The sequence below is a fragment of the Mycteria americana genome, chromosome 27 (assembly GCF_035582795.1).
Source record: "Mycteria americana isolate JAX WOST 10 ecotype Jacksonville Zoo and Gardens chromosome 27, USCA_MyAme_1.0, whole genome shotgun sequence".
Lineage (NCBI taxonomy): Eukaryota > Metazoa > Chordata > Aves > Ciconiiformes > Ciconiidae > Mycteria > Mycteria americana.
Window position 1 is genome coordinate 1,797,422 of NC_134391.1, and position 22,148 is coordinate 1,819,569.

A 22,148-nucleotide genomic window follows, 5' to 3' on the forward strand; every position below is an offset into this window, starting at 1 on the left:
ACAAGGCAGTAAAAAAAGTAAAAATCCATGTAAGGAAAGGTCCATGGATTTGTGATTTGCAGTCGCTGCAAACTGTCAGAATAAACCAGGCAGAATAAACATGCTTTTGGCAAGAGCAAATGGAAAAATTGGGCTGGAAGAGAGACTCTCCTTCCCCAGCAGCTTCACTGACAGTACCAAAATAATTGTCCTTTCCAGTGCTTCCTCATAATTAATACAGAGACAAGTAAAAGGCGAAGTGCTTGGTATTGGCCACAGTTCTTTCAAGCCGTTACGGCCGCATCCACGAGAGGGACCTGGAGTGCTGTTTCAGAGCAACACAGCAGGTCCAATGGGGCAGCCTCCTGTCTCCAGTCCTCTCCTTTGCCCCACCACAGGTGGTCAAGGACATTGCAGGCAGCCATTTCAGGCAGCTGGACCCAGCCCTGAACAGTTTCATCTGCACCCCATCAGCTTCCTAAACTAGCTTACAGCATGAATGCATGGTTGTTAATGGTTGCTGGTGCTTGCTGCCTCCTGCTGGGGGTTGGATTGGTCCATTGAAGCTGCAGGAAGGGTTGGGATGAAAGCAGGTATGGAGGGACTGTGTGATGTGGCCATCCTCAGCATCACATCATTATTGTGGCCAGCATTTACTGAGTGGCCAAACAGAACTCAAAATGGCCTTGTGAGGAATGATTTCTTTCTATTGTTTTACTCTCTTGGAACTTGGGTAGAGCAAGCATCATTCCCTGCAAACTTGTCACAAAGGTTTATTTGACACTAACATCACAGGATCTCAGAGCAAAGTGGAAGGCACTATAAATGCTTCCACTGATAACTGGGACAGTGAAATGAAACAGGGAATGCCAGGCAGATTCTGAAGCTCTTTGGCTTTTCTCCTGCTCCCTATAACCTTTTTCTCAGTGCATTTTTTGGTATTGTACTGTCTCTAGTCCAGGTGGATAACATGGGCCCACCATTTGTCTAATATTCCAATAGGTGGTTTCAAGTCAGCAAGCTTCACGTGGCTGCTTTCTCAACCTGGACACTTCCCCCACTAGCCCATAGCCACGGCGAGCACATGGCTCACAAGCGACTTTGTGCAGGTACTCTAACCAAAACTACAGGAAAACTTCACAGCTTCACAGAGTTGTATACGTTAACGAATAAGCGGGCTACAATATAACAAGGCAAGCTCCCCTACCTTGCAAAATGCTATTGCTTCCCCTGAATCTTGCCGAGAGCACGAGGTTTCACTTCTCTGCTACAGTGAAAGAGAAAGCAAGTATGAAGCAGTTGCAGACTTTGCTGAAATCACTGAGTTGTAAGCAGGAAAGAAGGGAAGGAGTATCACGGGCAAAACTCACCCAGACTGCTGTTCCTCCCCCTCAGGAAGGAAAGAGTCACGGAGGAATGGAAGGAGGAGAAAGGGCTGGCAGTCACAGGGTGAGGGAGAACTGCAGACAGGAGACACGTCCTTGGAGCACAGGTGAAAGCAAGCCCTTTGTTCCTGTAGTCATAATGGTTGATTTTTGAACCCATCTGTTTTTCAATTGGTCCTGAGGCCAGGTAGGTGCAAAGGTGAAAGGACGGTCACCAAAGTGAAGATAGGCAGTGAAGGGAAGGAGAGGGGTTTTTTTTTTGCAGTGAAGCCATGTTTTGCTGGCTGGAATTGGTTTTGGACAGCCATGCAGGTTTCTGGGAAAGGGAGTGGTATAGCTCATTGTGCTGAGCTGTTTCCTCTTGCAAGATGGTATCACAGGGAATTAGAAAGAGTAGCAGCTACCTCCATTTTTCACCTCCTCTCCTTCACCACCATCGTTAAGCCATGGCTCATTAAAAAAAAAAAATAATTAGAAAAGGTAAGCGTTGCCATTTGAAGATTAGTTCAACATGTTATATAGCATCAGTGCCCAGCCTTTGGGGAAGTGGGATGTACCTTTCTACCCAGGCCCAAGCATTAGGAAGGAAAGGCAGGTTCCAATGTAAAGGGTCGCTAGTAAAACAGCAGCTTAATTTGAACGTATGAAGTCTGGAAAAGTTATACCAAACTTTCTGGTTGTCAGTGAGCTGATTTGCCCACCTTTCAACTAGGCATCAATTCACTTACTGAACACTATGTTTACTAAAGAAAGAAAACTTCCACAAGGTAAAGAAACAGGTTAAGATAAATTATTTAAATCCTAGCTACTGCTTCTGCCTTATGCAATAGCACATGAGTTAAGCCTGGCTGAGGAGCAAGACTGGCTTCAGGCTACTGCTGATCGTATGGTATGAACATGCTTCCTCAAAGCACTGTCCTCTCCCTGTTCGATTCTGCACATTACTGCAGTCCATACCTTTTTTGCACAATATAATATTGCTGTCTTTTTCAAGGCAATGTCTCTCAAACACTATTTTAAAATCCTTCCCAAAACTTCGGTCCCCCATCTCAGCAAGTTTTCTGCTTCCCCAGATGTAACTTTATGTCACTTCATGGGACTGAGCCTTTACGTTGGTCACGTCAGGGAGCAGCAAAGGCAGGCTGATGCATAAAGGTAAGTTGGCCAAGAGCTGAAGGTGATGGCAAAGCAGGCATGTGGTTGTGTGCTCAGCAACAAAATCTCAGCCACAGTGGACGAGGTCCAGTGATGATAACTAGAGTCAGCCAACAGTTACCACTAGGCAGATCTGTAGGGATGAAGCAGGTGGATTGTCAAGCACCAGGGTGAGGGTCAGTGTCTGGATCAGTGGGGTAGATGACCAGGCATGGGCAGGGCTGTAACGTAGCTCAGGTAGGGACTAAGGACAAGAGCCTGAGCTTGAGTAGAACTCCTGAGAGAAGTGGGGGAGTCTCAAGCAGCTGTCTCAAGCACCTTCAAGTCACTTCAGTCCATAGAATCTACAGTCAATAGATTGTAAATGGAGGTTTCTGAACATGGGCATCACGGTTTCTGGGCATATTCGTGCCCATTCCATGCCTGACAGCATCAGCATCTACTCTGTCACTTCCAGGAGTAATACCCAGGGCAGCTCAAGTCCTCTGTGATGTGACTACCCCACCTTCCCAGGTGCCCTTGCATAATAGGGATGAGGCTCTGCAAGTGGAACTGAACAATAACGAGGACGATGGTTCATCTAGCTTGGAGGTGTTGCCGAGGTTAAGTCGGCCTGTGCCCTGCATCAAAACTGCTTCTATAAAGAGAAAAAGACGGGTCCTTGTCATAGGAGACTCCCTTCTGAAGGGAACAGAAGGCCCAATATGCAGACCGGACCCACTTCTTAGGGAAGTCTGCTGCCTTCCTGGGACCCGGGTAGAAGATGTGAAGAGAAGACTTCCTACCCTGGTAAGGCCCTCAGATTATTATCCATTATTGATTTTTCAGGTAGGCAGCGATGAAATTGCTATTACCCTCTGCTGCTCTTCCATGTGGGGGGCGATGAAGCTGCAACACGAAGTCCTAGGGCAATGAAAAGAGACTTCAGGGCCTTGGGAGGGCTAGTAAGGGACTCTGGAGCACAGGTTATTTTCTCCTCTCTCCTTCCAGTTGTGGGCAGTGACACTAGAAGGAACAGAGGTACCCAGTCTATTAACTCATGGCTCCATGGCTGGTGTCATCGCCACAATTTTGGTTTGTTTGATAATGGGATGGCCTACACAGCACCAGGTTTGCTGGTATCTGATGGGATTCATCTTTCTCAAAGGGGAAAGAGAACCTTTGCTCAGGAGCTTGCAGGGCTCATCGACAGAGCTTTAAACTAGACTCGAAGTGGGAGGGGAGTAATATCAGGCATGCCCGAGAGAAGCTGAGGGACGACGTGCCACGGTTAGAGGGAGCAGGTGCTAGAGAGGGCACTCAGCCTGTGTCTCTGAGATGTGCAGGGTACACTGGTGCACAGCTGAAGTCGAACAGAGTTGAGCTAGGGGATACTGAGGCAATAGGAGCCAGGAGGGAAATGCCAGTGAAACCCCTCAAAGCACACAAAGGGTGTTCCTCTATGAAGGAGACATGGACGACAGCCCAGCTGAAGTGCCTCTACACCAATGCACGCAGCATGGGCAACAAGCAGGAGGAGTTGGAAGCCATTGTACACCAGGAAAACTATGATATGATTGCCATCACGGAAACATGGTGGGATGACTTGCACAACTGGAGTGTGGCGATGGATGGCTATAAACACTTCAGGAGGGATAGGCAAGGCAGGAGAGGTGGTTGGGCAGCCGTGTATGTTAGGGAGTGTTTGGATAGTTTAGAGCTTGATGATGGTGACGATAGGGTGGAGTGTCTATGGGTAAGAATCAGGGGGAAGGCCAACAAGGCAGATATTGTGGTGGGAGTCTGTTACAGACCACCCAACCAGGATGAGGAGACTGAAGAACTATTCTATAAGCAGCTGGGAGAAGCCTCATGATCGCTAGCCCTTGTTCTTGTGGGGGACATCAACCTACTGGATGTCTGCTGGAAATACAATACAGCAGAGAGGAAACAGTCCAGGAGGTTCCTGGAGCATGTGGCAGATAACTTCCTGACACAGCTGGTGAGTGAGCCAACGACGGAAGGTGCCCCACTGGACCTCTTGTTCACAAACACAGAAGGACTTGTGAGCCATGTGATGATTGGAGGCCGTCTTGCGCAGAGCGATCATGAAATGGTAGAGTTTTTGATACTTGGAGAAGCAACGAGGGGGGTCAGCAGAACTGCCACCTTAGACTTCCGGAGGGCAGACTTTGGCCTGTTTAGGAGACTGGTTGAGAGAGTCCCCTGGGAGGCAGCCCTAAAGGGCAAAGGAGTCCAGGAAGGCTGGACATTCTTCAAGGAGGAAGTCCTAAAGGCAGGCTGTCCCTAGGTGCTGAAAGATGAGCTGGCGGGGAAGAAGACCATCCCCGCTGAGTAGTGAGCTTTGCCTAGAACTCAGGAAAAAGAGGAGAGTCTACGAGCTTTGGAAGAAGGGGCAGGCAAGTCAAGGGGACTACAAAGGTATAGCAAGGTTGTGCAAGGAGAAAATTAGAAGGGCCAAGCTGAGCTAGAGCTCAATCTGGTTACTGCCATAAAAGACAACAAGAAATACTTCTTCAAATCCATTAGCAGCAGAAGGAGAGCTAAGGAGAATCTCCAGCCCCTAGTAGACGGGGAAGGGAACACAGTGACAAAGGATGAGGAAAAGGCTGAGGTACTTAATGCCTTCTTTGCCTCCGTCTTTTTAATAGTAAGACCAGTGGTTCTCTGGGTACCCAGCCCCCCGAGCTGGAAGACAGGGACGGGGTGCAGAATGAAGCCCCCACAATCCAAGGGGAAATGGTTAGCAACCTCCTACACCACTTAGACACACACAGGTCTATGGGGGTGGGAGGGATCCACCCAAGGGTACTGAGGGAGCTGGCAGAAGTGCTCACCAAGCCACTTTCAATCCTTTATCAGCAGTCCTGGCTAACCAGGGAGGTCCCAGTTGACTGGAGGTTAACAAATGTGACACCCATCTACAAGAAGGGCCAGAAAGAGGATCTGGGGAACTACAGGCCTGTCAGCCTGACCTTGGTGGTGAGGAAGGTTATCACAGAATCACAGAATCATGGAGTTATGGAGCAGATCATCCTGAGTGTCATCACACGGCATGTACAGGACACCCAGGTGATCAGGCCCAGTCAGCATGGGTTTATGAAAGCAGGTCCTGCTTGACTAACTTGATCTCCTTCTATGACAAGGTGACCTGCTTAGTGGATGAGGGAAAGGCTGTGGATGTTGTCTATCTAGACTTCGGTAAAGCCTTTGACACAGTTTCCCACAGCATTCTCCTGGAGAAACTGGCTGCTCATGGCTTGGACGGGTGTACACTTCTCTGGGTAAAGAACTGGCTGGATGGCTGGGCCCAAAGGGTGGTGCTGAATGGAGTTAAATCCAGGTGGCGGCCGGTCACAAGTGGTGTTCCCCAGGGCTCTGTGTTGGGGCCAGTCCTGTTTAACATCTTTATCAATGATCTGGACGAAGGGATCGAGTGCACCCTCAGTCAGTTTCCAGATGACACCAAGTTGTGTGGAAGTGTTGATCTGCTGGAGGGGAGGAAGGCTCTACAGAGGGACCTGGACAGGCTGGATCGATGGGCTGGGGTCAACTGTATGAGGTTCAACAAGGCTAAGTGCAAGGTCCTGCACCTGGGCCACATCAACGCCATGCAACACTACAGGCTTGGGGAAGAGTGGCTGGAAAGCTGCCTGGCAGAAAAGGACCTGGGGGTGTTGGTTGACAGCGGCCTGACTATGAGCCAGCAGTGTGCCCAGGTGGCCAAGAAAGCCAATGGCATCCTGGCGTGTATCAGACATAGTGTGGCCAGCAGGACTAGGGAAGTGATCGTGCCCCCGTACTTGGCACTAGTGAGGCCGCACCTCGACTACTGTGTTCAGTTTTGGGCCCCTCACTACAAGAGAGATACTGAGGTGCTGGAGCATGTGCAGAGAAGGGCAACGAAGCTGGTGAAGGGTCTGGAGCAGAAGTCTTATGAGGAGCGGCTGAGGGAACTGGGGTTGTTTAGCCTGGAGAAGCGGAGGCCGAGGGGAGACCTTATCGCTCTCTACAACTTCCTGAAAGGAGGTTGTAGAGAGGTGGGGTCGGTGTCTTCTCCCAAGTAACAAATGATAGGACAAGAGGAAATGGCCTCAAGTTGCACCAGGGGAGGTTTAGACTGGATATTAGGAAATTTTACTTCACGGGGAGGGTTATCAAGCATTGGAACAGGCTGCCCAGGGAAGTGGTTGAGTCGCCATCCCTGGAAGTATTTAAAAGACGTTTGGGTGAGGTGCTTAGGGACATGGTGTAGTGGTGGTCTTGGTAGTGTTAGGTTTAAGGTTGGACTCAATGATCTTAAAGGTCTTTTCCAACCTATAGGATTCTGTGATTCTGTGATTCTATGACAGTAAGCTGGGAGGGAGCGTTGATCCGCTTGAGGTTGGTGTACTTGGCAGTGCTAGGTCAGCACTTGGACTTGATGATCTTAAAGGGCTTTCCCAACCTAAATAATTCTATGATTCTCTGATTCAAGGAGGAGACCCCAAGCTGCCCCTCAGACTGGTCACATTGCACCTCCGCTAGTTGTTTTTTGTGAGCCTGAGCTAAAGGTTGCTCCAGTTCCAGAGAGCTAATCTGAAATGTATGGTTTTCAGAAAGCTAACCGAGAATAACAGCAGAGGACAGGAAGTGGCACAGCTCAAGCCTGCCTGCAAGTAAATCCCATATGTGCTATGGTTAGTAAGCAGGAGTACTGCAGCCTACACTCTGCTGCTGACATAACGGACGGACGCAACCATCGGCCACTTTCTCTGCTGTGTTTTCTGGGTTATCAGTTGGCTTCCAGCTGAGAATTGATTCCCAGCCTGCAAGTACTGTCCCTGTTGGTCAAGTTCACTAACTCCCCATAGGCCGTGAGGGTATTTTTAGGAGTGCTGGCCCAAAGTTAGTCACTGGTTCTTGTCAGTCTTGTGCTATGCTCTTTTCTGTTTTGGGAAATTATCCGTATTGTCAGTGCAGCTTGAGCATCCGTGGGAAGCAAACCAGATACTTTTCACATCCGGTACTTCTGCAAGAGGACTGTGATACATTCCCCGTCCCATCCTTCTGAAGACAGCTGCTTTTCATAGCTCCTGGTGGACCAGCTTGACCTTAAAGGTGCTATAGGAACCTTATATGGACTTGGCCAACTGCAGAAAGCTGTTTCCATTTATTTCATGGGTGCGGTTGTTTTGGGTGTAGGTTTTGGTAGTGGGTGGTGGGGGCTGCAGGGGTGGGAAGAGGTCCAGGGCTGCCCTGTGGCAGACACAGTTCCAGCCAGCTCCACAATGGACCCACTGCACACCAAAGCTGAGCCAGTCAGAAGAGTTTGTGGCATCTCGATGAAAATGTATTTGTGAAAGGGCAGAAAATGCCAGAAAGAGGAGGGAACAAAAGACTGAGAAAGAACCGAAGGTCAGAGGAGGAGGAGGTGCTCCATGAGTAGGCACCCCCCTGAAAGGCTTTCAGCCAGTGGATAAGCCCACATTGGAGCAGGTACACCTCTGAAGGGAGTGCAGCCCATGGAGGACCCACACTGGAGCACAGGAAAAGAGTGAGAAGGAAGGCATGGCAAAGAGAAACCACTATGTCCTGACCCCAACCCCCTGCACGGCTTGTTGCCTCACTGGAGAAACTGAGTGTAACCTTTGATGTTAGAAAGGTGAGGGGAGAGGTGTCTGGAGTGGAGTTGAGCCTGGGTGTGAAGTTGAGCCTGGGAAAGAGAGAAAGGTGATTGAAATGTTTGTCTTTTTTCATTTCCCAATACCCAAACCAATAACTGAATATTTCTGCCAATTGGCAGTAAATTAAGTTGAATTCCCCAAGTCTAATTTCTTTTGCCCATGACAGCAATTGGTAAGTGATTTCTTGGTCTTTATTTTGACCCATGAGTTTTCTCCCTCCAGTTCCTCATGTTTCCTCCCCCTGTCCCAATGGAGGAGGAGGAGGAGGAGGAGGAGGAGGAGGAGGAGGAGGAGGAGGAGGAGGAGGAGGAGGAGGAGGAGGAGGAGGAGGAGGAGGAGGAGGAGGGAGCGAGCATCTGTGCTGGCGCCTGGCTGGCAGCCGGGGTCAACCCACCACAGCGATGCAGAGAAATGAGGTATGCTCAGTATCCTGCCAAATTTTAGCACATTCTTGGAAAACACAGCCCCTCTTTTAACTCTTTCCTACCATAAATTTTCCAACAAGCTTAAAGTTTAAAAGAAAACTTTTCAAAATGACACTCTTTTCCTTCAAAATACATTTATTTCATTTCTTGATACAAGAATGGTAGAATTTGGCTTGTCTAACTTTAAGGATGGCGTTCAACCTAACATAAATACAGAACATGGAGTACAAGTCATGTTCCTAGAGAAGAAGGAAAGACAGGCTATATAGCATCGCATAATTACAATTCTATCTTCAAGCAACTGAAACCACTGCTGTACTGATAAGACTGTCATGACCTGTAATGGGGACTCAGATTCCTGCCTAGGGTTTTCTGAATCTGATCCCAGTCTTCTTTCAACTAGCTGATTCTTTTTTCCCTTCTCAATTTTTTTCCCCATTTCAGCTTCAGGTTTCTTCTTCTTTAATTTTGCATTACTGTTGTCTGACATTTAACTTTTCCCTTCTTCTTTCCACTGAACTGTCTTTCCGTGATCTGTTAGATCTCACAGTTCTACTTAAAGAAGCTTTAATGGGACAGGGATTAAGACCGGGCAGATAAGAGGTGTGAAGTTTTCTCTTTGTCCTGGACTTACTTATAATAATGCATTTTTTTGGTGATGGTTTATACACATCTTGGAATGCACACACAGCCTTGATAATATTCTGCACCAGAAAGCAATCATTAGAGGCTTTCTCTGTTCCCTTAGTTGAGAACAAATAATACTAAAAAGTTCTTTTGCTTCAAAGGGCATTTTTTCCCTGTTTTGAGACACTGTAATTTTCTTTCATTTTTTCTCCCCTTTTTTCAGGTTTTCCTGTTTTGTGCCACAGTCCTACTCTCTTTATTTGATAATTACCGATGTCCTAAGCCGTTCTAGTCTCTCCCTCTCTCAACCCTGACCTCTTGGCAGAGAACTTTGATTCTACAACCCATTTGATTCAAAATTTCCTTTTACAGTGCCTGCAAAGGGACAGGGATTAAGACCGGGTGGATAAGAGGTGTGAGTGTCCCTTCCCTTTTGGATAGAAATGGGTAAAACATTTCTGCAGGTTCCTTTCCAAGCCTTAGAGGCATTCTCACCATGAGAGCCATCTGCTCTGCTTCATAAAAGTTCACTTGCCCTTCCTCCAAGTCCAGAAGCACACCAAGCACGGAATTACGCATCTGCTGCTTCTCAATCCTGCGGTCTCCTTCGCTAGAGAAAATCTCTCCCTGGGACCTGTGCAGAGCCCAGTAGTCCTCCCCAGGAAGTCCTCCCCAGGAGTCCTCCCCTTCCTCCTCCTGTCTCCCTTTCTCCCTCACCACCCCCAGCACCCAGTCCTGCTGCTGGCCCACCTCCACCTCCCAGTAGTGCTTCCCAGCTGCAAACCCTTCCTTTGCCACCAGGATAGGGACTGTGGAGGGAGTGTTTGGGCCAGCAGGTTCAGACGCGTGGCTCTCCACACCTGGAGCCCCTGGCACCTGGAGCTCCAGGACTCGGCAGTCAGGATTCACAGTAATGGGAACTGGAGGGGAAAACGAGAATCATTTGATGAGCAGAGCGGCTCAGGGACCTCTCTCCGCATGGGGCAATGGGTTGAAGTGTTTGAGGGTCTGAGTGGTCCTGGCACGATTCAACAAAGAACTTAAACATTCCCCAGAGCAGGGCATGCAATCACTGATGAACCGAGAGGTACCTTGGAGCTGTCACAGCCATGTCCTTTCTCGGGGCACAAGTCCACAAGCTTTACAAGAAATCTCTCTTTCTCTTTTCCATACGGCCATCTGTCCTCTCCAGAATTGTGTCCACACCCCACCCCAGACTTTGACATCTTTCAGCAACTGCTTTTCTCAGTCTTCCCGACTGCCACATCCCAGCCTCATTTCCTGTTAACCAAGCCAGGCGTATTCCTGTGACTCCAGCTCAGTTGGTATATCTCTAACATCATGGCATGGTCATTTCAGGGTAGCTTGGACAGATGGCCGTTGTATTTTCACACCCTTCCTCCTGCCAGCTTACCTGCGTGGCTTCTGGCTTCCCAGAAATCTACAGAAAGGAAATGGACATTACTGTATTATGTTTTTATAGGGCAGTTAGATACTTCTCAGACTGAAATACTGAGAAGTCTACTAGTGTGCAATTCCTGGCATCACTGTGATTCTGCATCAGTGATGACCTTCCTCCTCTTAACGCACCAATACTTCTAATTACTAGCATTTTTAAACCACTTACCCAGTTTGGCTTTGAGTCGCTCTGAAAGGGAAAGATATTCCAGTCACTAACATTTGTTTGCTTTTACTTTTTTGTTCCAGTTTTTCAAAATAGGCCAACCCCCACGCGTGAATAGGAGACTATTCCTCTCCATAGGTTGATATTTCACTATATTACTTGGCTTCAGATCCAGGGATAACATAGACATACTAACCTGAAGACTTGTGTTATTGTTTCTAAACTTGACAAGAATGTCAGATTTGCATAAAATATGTTTTCTTACCAAAGCGTTTTTTGAGTTTGGACTTCACTGAAAAGGAATAGCATAAATGAGTGATGTAAAAACTCAAGGCAAAAACGAAAAAACATTTGTGAGAAAGACATTAGAATTACATTCCCAGTTGTTCCTTTTGGGAACAGCGTGTTCACTTATGTGGGAGATTTCTGTCATTAAACTTGCAGGATAAAAGCAATTATAGTTTTTTCTTAGTAACGTGAGAAGAGGGGAAGGAGAGAATGAGAAAGCTAAGCTGAGAGTTTGGGTTCTGTGAAATTTGCAGTTGTGTCCAGGTGAAATTTGGTGCTTAGGGACATGGTTTAGTGGTGGGTTTGGTAGTGTTAGGTTAACGGTTCGACTCGATGATCTTAAGGGTCTTTTCCAACCTAAATGATTCTATGAAACCACAAGGGAGAGAAAAAACCTAATGCAGAGCCCTGAGAGATGTAAGTGGACCGGCATCAGGGTCTAAGGTACAATGCATCCTGCACGTGTAGGTAGAGAAGTAATTACCATTGGCCTCTGCCCTGTAATCACCTCTAATAACATTTCTGATAAGTCACTTAAAATAAAAGTAAGCTAATTAAACAGAGTAGCTTATTTTCACTGAGGCTGGACAGCATCCATTCTCGATAAATATTTTAGGAAAATGAGATTTACCTGCTCGATTTTTGGTTTTCTCTCCTTCTGAAAAGTTCAGCACATAGAATAAGAGAAATAATATTAACAGAGTACTTATTGGGTATAAATTGGAAGTTAAAATTTACTTAGTGGACTTCCGTACTGCATTTCATAAAGCCTTAAACTTGTGTCATTTCTGTGGGAAACACATCCTTCCAACATACTTTCTACTAGATTGTTTTACAGCTAAGCACACACACACAAATTCTACAATACTTAAAGCCTTTCTTTTCTGAAAAAAAAAAAAAAAAGAAAAGAAAAGTAAATATCTCAGAATGTGCCTGGAGTTTTTCATGTGAAAATTATTCGATTCAGCTGAGCCTTGCATTTCATTTTAAATGCTTAATGACATTAAACAGTGCCATCAAACCCAGTAATCAGAGCAGAATAAACAAACAAAGCAACCAACTCAGAAAAAAAACCAAAGTGGACATAACTTTAGCACAAAGACAATTAAACACAATGAACAACAAAAGCATCGTACCTAACATGGACTTCAGTTGGTTTTTTTCTAGAAAAGACAGTACAGAGATAAGAAATGTAAGCTCTTTGATAGATCGGCTTAATGCACTCAACAATACCAATATATGAACCGCGTAACCATATAGCAAGTGCATCTTTGGATTATACGGTCAACAGCTCTGAGTTAAGTACATGTAAATCCAATTCAACAATTTAACCCATGAATGTATCACATTATTTCAACTTTATTATATTTAGATAACTCAAGTTATTATTTTTTATTATTATTTCATCTTTATTATTATTAGATAACTCATTAAGCAGGGTGGGAACAAGACTTATTTGTATTGCTGGTAGAGGTCTTCTTTCAAAGCCTATTTAGATCATGCCTTAACTGACCACATTTAAGAGGGATATTCAGATGCATAGGTACCTAGTGCATTTGAGATGCCCTGGGGTTCCCCAAGTGGCATGTAGGTGTCTAAAGGATCTCTCGTGTCCTATAGAAGCTCTGTTAGTTCACATTGTATCTGTCAGATACGATCAAAGATCAATGAGGTATCTGCTTCCTTCCAGGATGGCAGCTAGGAGATAAGTGGGATGACCAAGGACATCACAAATCATCCAAGGCACCTGTTTGTACACAAGAGAATTGAGCCATAGGCATTCAAGCTCCCAGTGGAGATCCATAAATAAAATTCACAGGGTTTACAGGGCTACTCAGCTGACTAAAGGTAGTTCTGAATAATCTTGAAAAAGGCAGAAGAGTGGTCACCAGGAGGAGAAGGAGTGCTAGAAGCTTGCTAAGAGCTTTCCATCCAACAGCAGAGATTTTGGTTGAGTTTTCAAAAAGGTCACTGCTGGCCCATGTTACTTCCTTGTAAACATTTGCAGTCTTCACAAGAGAATAGGCCTCATGTGGGATATGATGTGTGGTTGTCACTGTTTCATATATTGAAACACTGTCACATATTGAAAAGGGCTGCCACTCCTGCAATTGCTATATTGATAATCAACATTTGAATATTGTTTCCCTGAATTTACATCTTTGAGATCTCTGAACATCTTAGCATCATTTCAAATACAAAGCACTTTTACCTTCTTCCATGTCCATCTTTGCTTTTACTGAAAAATAAAGAAAATTAATCATAATGTTAATTATTCTTGTAAACTTGCCTTGTCATACAACAGTGTACTTTATATACAAACAGAAATAAGTGGGGTTAAAACTTCAATCTAATTTAACCTAATAAATTTCCCAAGGCTTCCTGTTAGTCCAAAGAATTCTTAGTTTTTATACCAAGACATGTCTCATTTCTAATGGAGTTCACAAAAAATGAGGTAGCATTCTGAGACACCCAGTCCTTCCTAGGCAAGTCTTGTCCCAACCATAGCCTAACTGAGCTTCAGAGACCAGGAATAAATCCTTTCTGGCCCCATGGACATGTGCATCCTCAACTGCCAAATCTGGTCAGGGAACAGAACCAGATGTGCCTCAGGGAATAAAATTATTCATGCAATTCATTTGTGAGAATAATCCCTGCTATGGTTATAGCATGGGTCAATTAGTACTCTCCGTAACAATAAGCAGGTATCTAGGCAACAACATGAGGCGAGGGCCATTGCCAATAAATGGTTTGACTGCGGTTACTCTGTCCTGGTGAACAGGACAGAGCACAATCCACATGAGCTGATCCACATTCAGCACAATCCCATGCCCCCCCACCCCATGGCAGTGGGGTTGGCCTAGATGATCTTTAAAGGTCCCTTCCAACCCAAACCATTCTATGATTCTATGCCAACTGGTCCATTTTATTTTCAAGTACAGACATAGGTGGTGAGTACCAAACAAATATATTCAAAGAGTAAGTTGCTTTCAGAGTCTTGAGATGGCCTTGAGTTGGATCCTTGAATTGCTCTTGACTGTTTGGTTCATTCATTTAGTTCTTCCTCTTCTAAAGAATCTGAGGAATGCTTCTGATCAATTAATTAACTCTTGAACAATTGCAAACAAAGCTTGAATATGTATGACATATATGTCAGTCAGCATACAGTAATGACTAGAGCTTAAGGAAAGAAGGAAACAGACTGTTTATAAAGCACAAATGAAAAAACCTCATATGGGAACTTATTACATTGTGCGGTGCAAAAATAAAATTAAAAACAACAAAACATTTGGAGGCAACTAGAACTGCTAATTAGTTCTGTAATTTAATATAAACAAACCTTCCAACTTACAAATTGTCATAATCTTCATATTAATCTTCCTCATTACTTACCTGAGCTAACTGTTTTCTTGTGATTACCTGGTAAAAAAAGAGCAAAAACCCCTTTATTGCAGGTTTTTGTAGAGTAATACTGACAGAAATCAGAAATCTTTGATTTGTCCTTTAAACTCTTCTGTCATTAGCAACATTCTGGAGTTATCTCCCTAATAATTATAGAGAGGAAACTACATATGTAGTTTAGCTCACAGAGCTCCTCTTGTCAGACGTAAAGCTGTCTCAGGTAAGGACATGCAATTTGCATTCCTTCTTATTCAGACCGTATACTTTCCCACACCTTTTTTGTTCAATTTCCTGAATTTGATCATTAAACAATCACTGGTGATTTTGCTTGTGAGCTTTTGTTACAGTCATGGATTTCAATATGAACTGTTATGATATTTCTATATGTTGACTGAGATAAGATATAAAGAAATACTTACTTCTCAGCTTAGAAAATACAGTGGAAATTAGGACCATGCTAAGACATAAAATTACCAAGAAGATAATCAGCCATTTGGAAATGGAGGGAAAGAAAATATCTGTAAAAATGACCAAAAGGAGTTATTCTATTAATGTTTAAACATAAAGACAATTATAACTTAGGATGCAGACAATACATCTGAGGAGGTGGTGAATTTGTATTTTACTTGAATTTTGCTAGTAATGTTGCTGAAGAAGAGATCTAGCCCTCTGGCACAGGATTAATCCAGGGTGACTCTTTCTCTGGGTATCAGATTCAGAATTATGAAAGAGATGTCTGAAATAGGTAGACAGGTTTCCACAGTTCATGAGTCATGGGAAAGGCAGCAATACCGGCTGTTTTTTTGTCTCAGTTTTTTTTCATGGATGCGTTGTGTTTCATGCTAAACTGAGCAGGTGATGGAATGAAGGAAGACACCATCACCACTGGACAAGAGAGACACTTTCACTCTTGTTTAATTTGATTCAATGAATATCTGCTTCATCCTGCCAAGTACAGTGCATAAGCCAAGAAGGAGAATAAGATTTAAGACATTCCCCATGTTGGCCATTTCCTATTTGAGTAACAGGTTTTCCAGGTACCTCTGCACTTAATGTTCTGGGATTTCTTGATGCCATCCCAAAAGGGACTTCCCTCACACACTTCTTCAAGAGGTTTACACTGCACTCTAGTTCCCATTCCAGACCTAGACATTGGCTTTGTGGTGCTGAAGTTCTTTTTGGGGTCCAGCCCTAGGAGGCTTGCTTCAGACTACCCGATGTTCGTCTATATACCCAGCAAACAGAAATGTGTAAAGTTTTACAGAGTATGGGGAGGCATGACATTATCCACATGATTACACAGTAATGCACATATTAAAAAGAGGGAAGATAAAAACATAGACTAAAAACGTTTGTGAGATGTTGAAATTATTACTTTAACTCTTGTGACTGCAAGTACTGTTTTCAGCTATGCTCTGTGAAACCCACCAGTGCACATCTTATTAAATGGACTGGTAATCTGTTTCTGGATAATGAAAGCCTTTAGAGTGTTTGACCATCGCTAAGGAAATATGTCATTTTTATATGTGTATGCAGTTGTATTCTTAATGCATTTTAATTCAGCTCCAACAAGTTGACTGCCTTAAATTTGAAGAAGGGAACACAGAAAGTCTTGATACTACCTGGTCCCTTTTTAAAAGGAGAAACTGATTCACTAGGTACTGTTGAAGGCTGTGCAGTCAACTAGAAATAAAGGTGGAGGAAGACTGCAGCTCTCATGAACTTTTTCCAACACTGATTCTGGGAACACATCTTCAGGCCAGCTCATGACATAAAAATGGGACCCATGCCATTTAGACAGTCTCTCTTTTTAATTTTACAAGCAGGTGACTACAGAGCTCACCCACCTGAGATGAGGACTCGAGACTCGCTCATTGTATTTAGCAGATTGTTGACTATCCTGCAGCAGACTTCCATGTCAGAGCCCGGTTTTAGGTTCATGGAAGTTACGACACTGTATAGGCCTGCAGGCATCATTGTCATCTTTGTGGTCGATAGTTCCTTCCGGACCTGTCCTTGGCCATCCAGCCAGATCACCTCAGGTTTAGGAAACCATCCAGTTGCATGGCAGGTGAGGCCAATGCCCTGCTTCATGTGACTCCTCAGGAAAATGGAAGGCACACCACCTTTAGCTAAGAAAAAGCATATGTATTCTCCATTTCAACCAGTACTGAGAACAGGAAATTGTCTGGTTTATCTTGAATTCAACACTTTTTTTTTAATATTTATATTTGTATGGAAGTATATAGAAAGATTTTTCTGAATTTAAACTGTGACAGAGACTGGGGTCCTGAAGTTTCTTAATGGTCATCAATTCAGAGTCTATCAGATTGAGAATAAGGAACAATTTAATGGAGATGACAGCAAACAGAGCTAGGTGGGGATGGCTATTCTGGAATGAAGTTGCCAGTGGAATTTCCCAGAACTTTGTAAAAAAAGAAAAAAAATCTATATAATTATGATGGATTACAGGAAGGATTACAGGATTACAGGAATGGATTACAGGAAACCTATGAACAATTAGTGCAATCTGTACATGAAAACAGAATTAGTGTCTCAGGCTAATCATTTCAAGTAAAACTGTTACTGACATGGTACAGATCCGGTGTACAGTTCAAAAAAAATGTATTGTTTATACCCAGGATCTCAGAAGACTAACTTGCAGGGTTACTTAGATGTTAAACCGTTGTTCCATCTGGAGTTCTAAAGCTAAGAAGACACATTCAGAAGGATCTAGCTGCAATATGAGATGCCACAATACCTACATAGTGGAAATTGGTTCCTGTGAGCAGGGAAAGCATGGAGGAACACATGTCCACTTCTAAGCCAACCACATTAACTGAAGCTACCCATGAAGCTGGTATCTATTAAGGTACTAAAATAGATACAGGAGCAATGAAGGCCTACCTACTGCTTTGTGCTCCGGCTGTGGGTAGGCAGCAAGGTAAGCAGTGATGTATTGGGGTGGAACCAATTAATTATGCTGACCATAGAGAAACTGCACAATCAGCTCAGTAATGGTTGATTGCACAGTAGAAATATAAATTTAACTTTATGTTGATCAGCTGAATAATTGCAGGATTCCCTGAACTTTCTGACTGGGCTTTCATCGAGTATGAAGGGAGATTGTACTCTCAAGTCACATACAGCTGCATGTGTTTGGGTACCTAAATAAAGGTATCTCACATCAGAACTAAAACTTACCTCAAATATCAGTTATAGCCATTAATTTAAAGAAAACTAACTCAAATCAAACACCCCCCCCAAGACATTTTATGTGTCAAATTATATTAAATTTATATTATAGTTCCCTCAGTCAGTGATGGATATACATGTTTCTGTTCCGTTCCATCTTTGAATAAAAAGAGAGAGAATTGCCACTGACCTGCCACTTGCAGTTCAATCAACACATCATGGTATGTGTCATTGAAAGAGACCGCACAAGTGTATGATCCTTTGTCAGAGCTCCTGACATTCTTCAAGCGCAGAGACATGTTGCCAACTCTAAATTCACTGTGGAAGAATTCTGTTCTGCCTTGATATCTCTCATCTTGTTTCTCCTTTTTATTCTTTCCATCATATCTGCTCACCATTATTTTTTGAGACTGTTCATGAAATATCCACTGGACAGAGAATACCTCAGGAATGTTATCTGCTACCACGTGGCAGGGCAGAACGACCCCTTCTCCAATGACTCCAATGATGGAACTATTAGGAGGAGAGCTAATAAATTGACCTATGTAAAGATAAAATGGCAGTTATTTCTGTTTGTCCATATCACATTTTTTGTGACATTACATCAGGCAACCAAGAGAACCAATATCACTGTCAATAGGGGAGGAATTCAGAAGAACCCTGAAAAATAACATGGCAGATTACTTAGATGAGTAATGTTCACATTATGTGAGGCTCATGGAGTTTATCCTTCAGCATTTTGAAAACTAACTTAAGCAAGTTTGTGGTCATTAAGTAAGGGCTATTGAGAAATCGTGGAAAATGGGTGAGCACTGAGAAGTCTGCAAAAGGTCAAATACAGGATGTAGGATCTATCTAACAGGAATGTAAAGGTGGGATTCAATTGCCCAAATGCTGGTACCTAGTATCATTTGAAATGTCGTAAGGTATGCAAGACGTCCCTATGGTGCTGGCAGATGTAGCATACAACCTGCAGCAGATCTGCACTCACGTGAAGGAGCAGCTGGAGAACAGAACAGAATACAGCAGTGCCTAGAAGGACACTAGACATTTATGTATTGGCACCTGAATTGCATATACAATGATTTGGTCATCGACATCTGAGCTAGATGTCCTCGGTTCGGAATGAGGAGAAACAGGCAGCTTCAGAGATCAGCTTTTGTTAAAGGGCCAATGGCGCTCTCTTCCAGATCTGTTCTTTGAATGGTGAACTCTAGGGTTGCTATACTGAAGTTAGATGTGCAGCTTTCATAATTCTAAAGATAGGTGAGATGAATCCCACCCACAACATACATCTTTGGAAGGGACTAAAAGGGAAAACCAGGCCATTTTATAGTAGTCATTCTCATTTTGGTTCTAAGGAAGCTAGCAGAATGGAAGAAAGGCTCTTGGAAGTAACAAAATAAATAGCAACCAACATGGATTTGCAAAGAATTCATATCACAGCAACTTGACTTTATTCTATGGCAAGTTAAAAATCTACCATGAAACACCAAGGAAATATTTAATATTAAATATAATGTCACTTCATATGCTGTATGGGATTGCATCTGATCAAGCCCAAAGGGCCCCAGTCTATGCTGATCTTCTATCACATCTGCCAGCTCCATTTAACAGGAAATCTCAGATACACTAGCGCATTTACAATGGCACTAGGTGTCTGTGGTTCGGCACCTGAATAACTCACAGGGAGTGGGATTAAGGTCCAGAACTGGGAACCTAAAAACAGATGTCCAGGCTTCCTAATCATCAAGAGCACTAAAAGCAAAACTTCCATCTTTGAATAAACTGAGAGACACACTTGCCACTGACCTGGCACTTCCAGTTCAATCATTGCCTTGACTACATTCCTACTATAGTCAATGGAGATCTAGCCAATAGTTGGTTCAGTTCATTCTACAGTAGGCAGTTGAGTCTGTTCATTGGGTAGGATACAGTTGGGTAGGAACATTGGGTAGGAACATCCATCTTTGATGCCCTGAGGTACTCTAGACACAGGACTGGCAAATGTGACACAGGCTACATGATAGGTCTGTTCTATTTTGGAACATCAAGAAGCAAGAAGACGACCCTACAGTATCTAAAAGAGCAGCAGATGCCAATGCATGAGCAACTGAATCTTATCCTAGATGCTGAGCTTGCATGAAGACACCTGCTTCTCAGAAGCTAAATGTAGGCAGCTAAATCTGCGAGCCAAATCCAAAATCTTGGGCACAATTCAGTTGGCTACACCTAGCTGTCTAGTGCTGAGTTACCCTAGAGCTTCCCAGCTGGCCTCCATTCACCAGTCTAGAGGGTTATAAGTCTCCTGCAGCCCTATCATATCTTCCAGCCCACACAGATGTCTCAGGTACCTTAACACATATCAGACTGCACGAGGGTCTTCTTTGGTGTTTTAATTTGATGGTTTATGTCATCTAAGTTAAAAAGAAGAAACATGTGTACTCATTACTTTTGACTTTTACATTTTTGTGAACGTAGGCAGAAATAAGCTGTTTCATTAAAATATATTCAAAATGGAACTATCTTTACCTGTAATCAGGCATGATCTGCATTGAAAAGTCAGTATGTGAATAGCTGTCAGCCACCAAAAGGGGGAACCCATCAATATCCAGGCTTCCTAATCATCCACAGGACCAAAAGCAAAGCTTCCAGATGAAATTCCTGTGTGACTCCTTCGGTCTCTTCACATGTTCAATGCAAAATAACAAGCGTAATTGTGGAGATAAAATAATAGGGAAAAATATGAATGAACTTACAGATAATGGGCTTGATGCTGTCAAAGGCAGAGAGTATTGCAGGAGACCTTTCCTCATTTTAGCAAATTTAACTACATAAATGATCCAAAAGAACTATACTCTTTGCCTCCTTTATTCAGCTGTCCATATTTACCTTTGTCTTCCAGAAACCCTTTATTACATTCATTGGCAATTTTTTCCTTTCAGTGAGGAGTTTAAAGCATTTCATCTTGTCTTTTGATGTTAGCAGATTACTCTTTTTTTTTTTCTTTTCCTTTCTTATAGTAAAAAAACCCCAAACAACCTCACGGGTAAATTCCCAGGAGCAATGTTGTCTTACATCAGCATTTTAAAGAGAAACTTGTGATTTAACAAATGTGACTCTCTCCAACTTCCTCCCAAGATCTTTGTTTTCAACTCACCACTGAACTAATCCATACTCACAGCGTACTCACAGTAAAAATACATAACTCAAACTGACTAGTGAGCTGAAAGGGCACAACACAACTTAATTATAGATATAACAGCTCCTGATTTCCTCTCCTCTTCTGTGTTTTTTCTCACATCTCCCATCTCACTTGATAAAATCAAGTGCTGTCAGAGAGAGGTATTCCCATCTGAAAATGGCAATCATGCATCTAAAGCAGGCCGGTTCATTCCTGTCAGTGCAACCGATTAAATCCACACCAGTTAATTCAAGTATCATAGTAAATGCAATGGGTTTTCTTCATGGATTTAGCAAAAGTAGAATTTCTTACCTGAATAGTAAGAACCTTGAGACTTCTCTATGGGATATGGTTGTGGTGAACCTTTGTCCTCATATCTTTATTACCACTGAAGCTTGTGATTGCATTTTCCACATCCAATAGGGCTAGAGGGGATTGGGCAGTAGGACTGGGGAAAAGGTAGCTGTCAAGATTCATATTGCAAGACCAAAATAGCTTCTTGTTTTCCAATTCATCGCTCTATACGCCTAGCTGGAACAAAGTAGGGATGTTCCTCCTCATCCTCCTGTGCAAAATCATTCTCTGTTCAACCAGCATTTAGCCAGACAGCACTGCAGTAAGACTTACAAGTACATCATGAACACAGTAGAGTACTTCATTTCTACCACATGCTCAAGTGTTTCCCCCTGTTTGCAAATATATCTGGATCTTGGTAGTGTTGCGATTTTTTTCCATATTGTTCTTTTTATGTCCTGTTGAAGGTCAGAGAACAATTTCAGTCAACTTTCCTCTCATTTTTATCCTTCAGTTTTTCTGACTCCTGGCCATCCTGTGAAAAAGCATTTAGTGCTCTCAGGAGACTGCTCTCTCTCTTTCTATATCCAGATTGTACTGAAGAGTCTTGAAAAAGGGATGTCCCAGAGCTTTTATGTGTGGCAGTATAATAGTATGCTTTAGTTTGGGGTTTCTTTTGGTTTTGGGGGTTTGAGGTTGGTGTGGGGGTTTTTTTTGGGGGCGGGGTCTTTTGTCCTCTTTCTTTTTGTCATGGAAATTCAAAACCTACTGATTAGATGTTTTGTCAGATTTTTTTAATTTCTTGAAACAAAGGCATGACTGTGGAAACAAAGACTACAAAGGCAAACTGTACCCATCTCTTCCATACTTCTAATTGTTGAGGCTAATTTGATCAATTTTATCCAAATTTGACTGAGCTGTGGG

At 43.5% G+C, this 22,148-nt stretch overlaps 1 protein-coding gene across 1 annotated transcript; it reads right to left on the minus strand.

The window, feature by feature from the left end:
- Window positions 1-9,603: 9,603 nt before the first annotated feature.
- Window positions 9,604-20,351, minus strand: LOC142421191 (butyrophilin subfamily 2 member A1-like). Its single transcript, XM_075525728.1, has 11 exons — window positions 20,279-20,351; window positions 17,937-18,287; window positions 16,399-16,683; window positions 14,971-15,069; window positions 14,543-14,569; window positions 13,653-13,730; window positions 13,362-13,388; window positions 11,127-11,153; window positions 10,865-10,885; window positions 10,652-10,678; window positions 9,604-10,157 (listed from the first exon to the last, which is right to left on the minus strand). The coding sequence occupies exons 1-11, from the start codon at window positions 20,349-20,351 to the stop codon at window positions 9,604-9,606; spliced, it is 1,569 nt and encodes a 522-aa protein (XP_075381843.1).
- Window positions 20,352-22,148: the final 1,797 nt, after the last annotated feature.

What these genes read in the sequence shown, in the direction of transcription:
- LOC142421191 (XM_075525728.1), bottom strand. Translation starts at nt 20,351, where the DNA reads ATGGGTTCCCCCTTTTGGTGGCTGACAGCTATTCACATACTGACTTTT. An exon ending in CAAGAAAACAGTTAGCTCAG is followed by an intron (nt 13,731 to 14,542) that starts GTAAGTAATGAG and finishes TTCCCTGACCAG; the next exon opens with ATTTGGCAGTTGAGGATGCA. An exon ending in AAAGATGGACATGGAAGAAG is followed by an intron (nt 11,154 to 13,361) that starts GTAAAAGTGCTT and finishes ATTCCTTTTCAG; the next exon opens with TGAAGTCCAAACTCAAAAAA.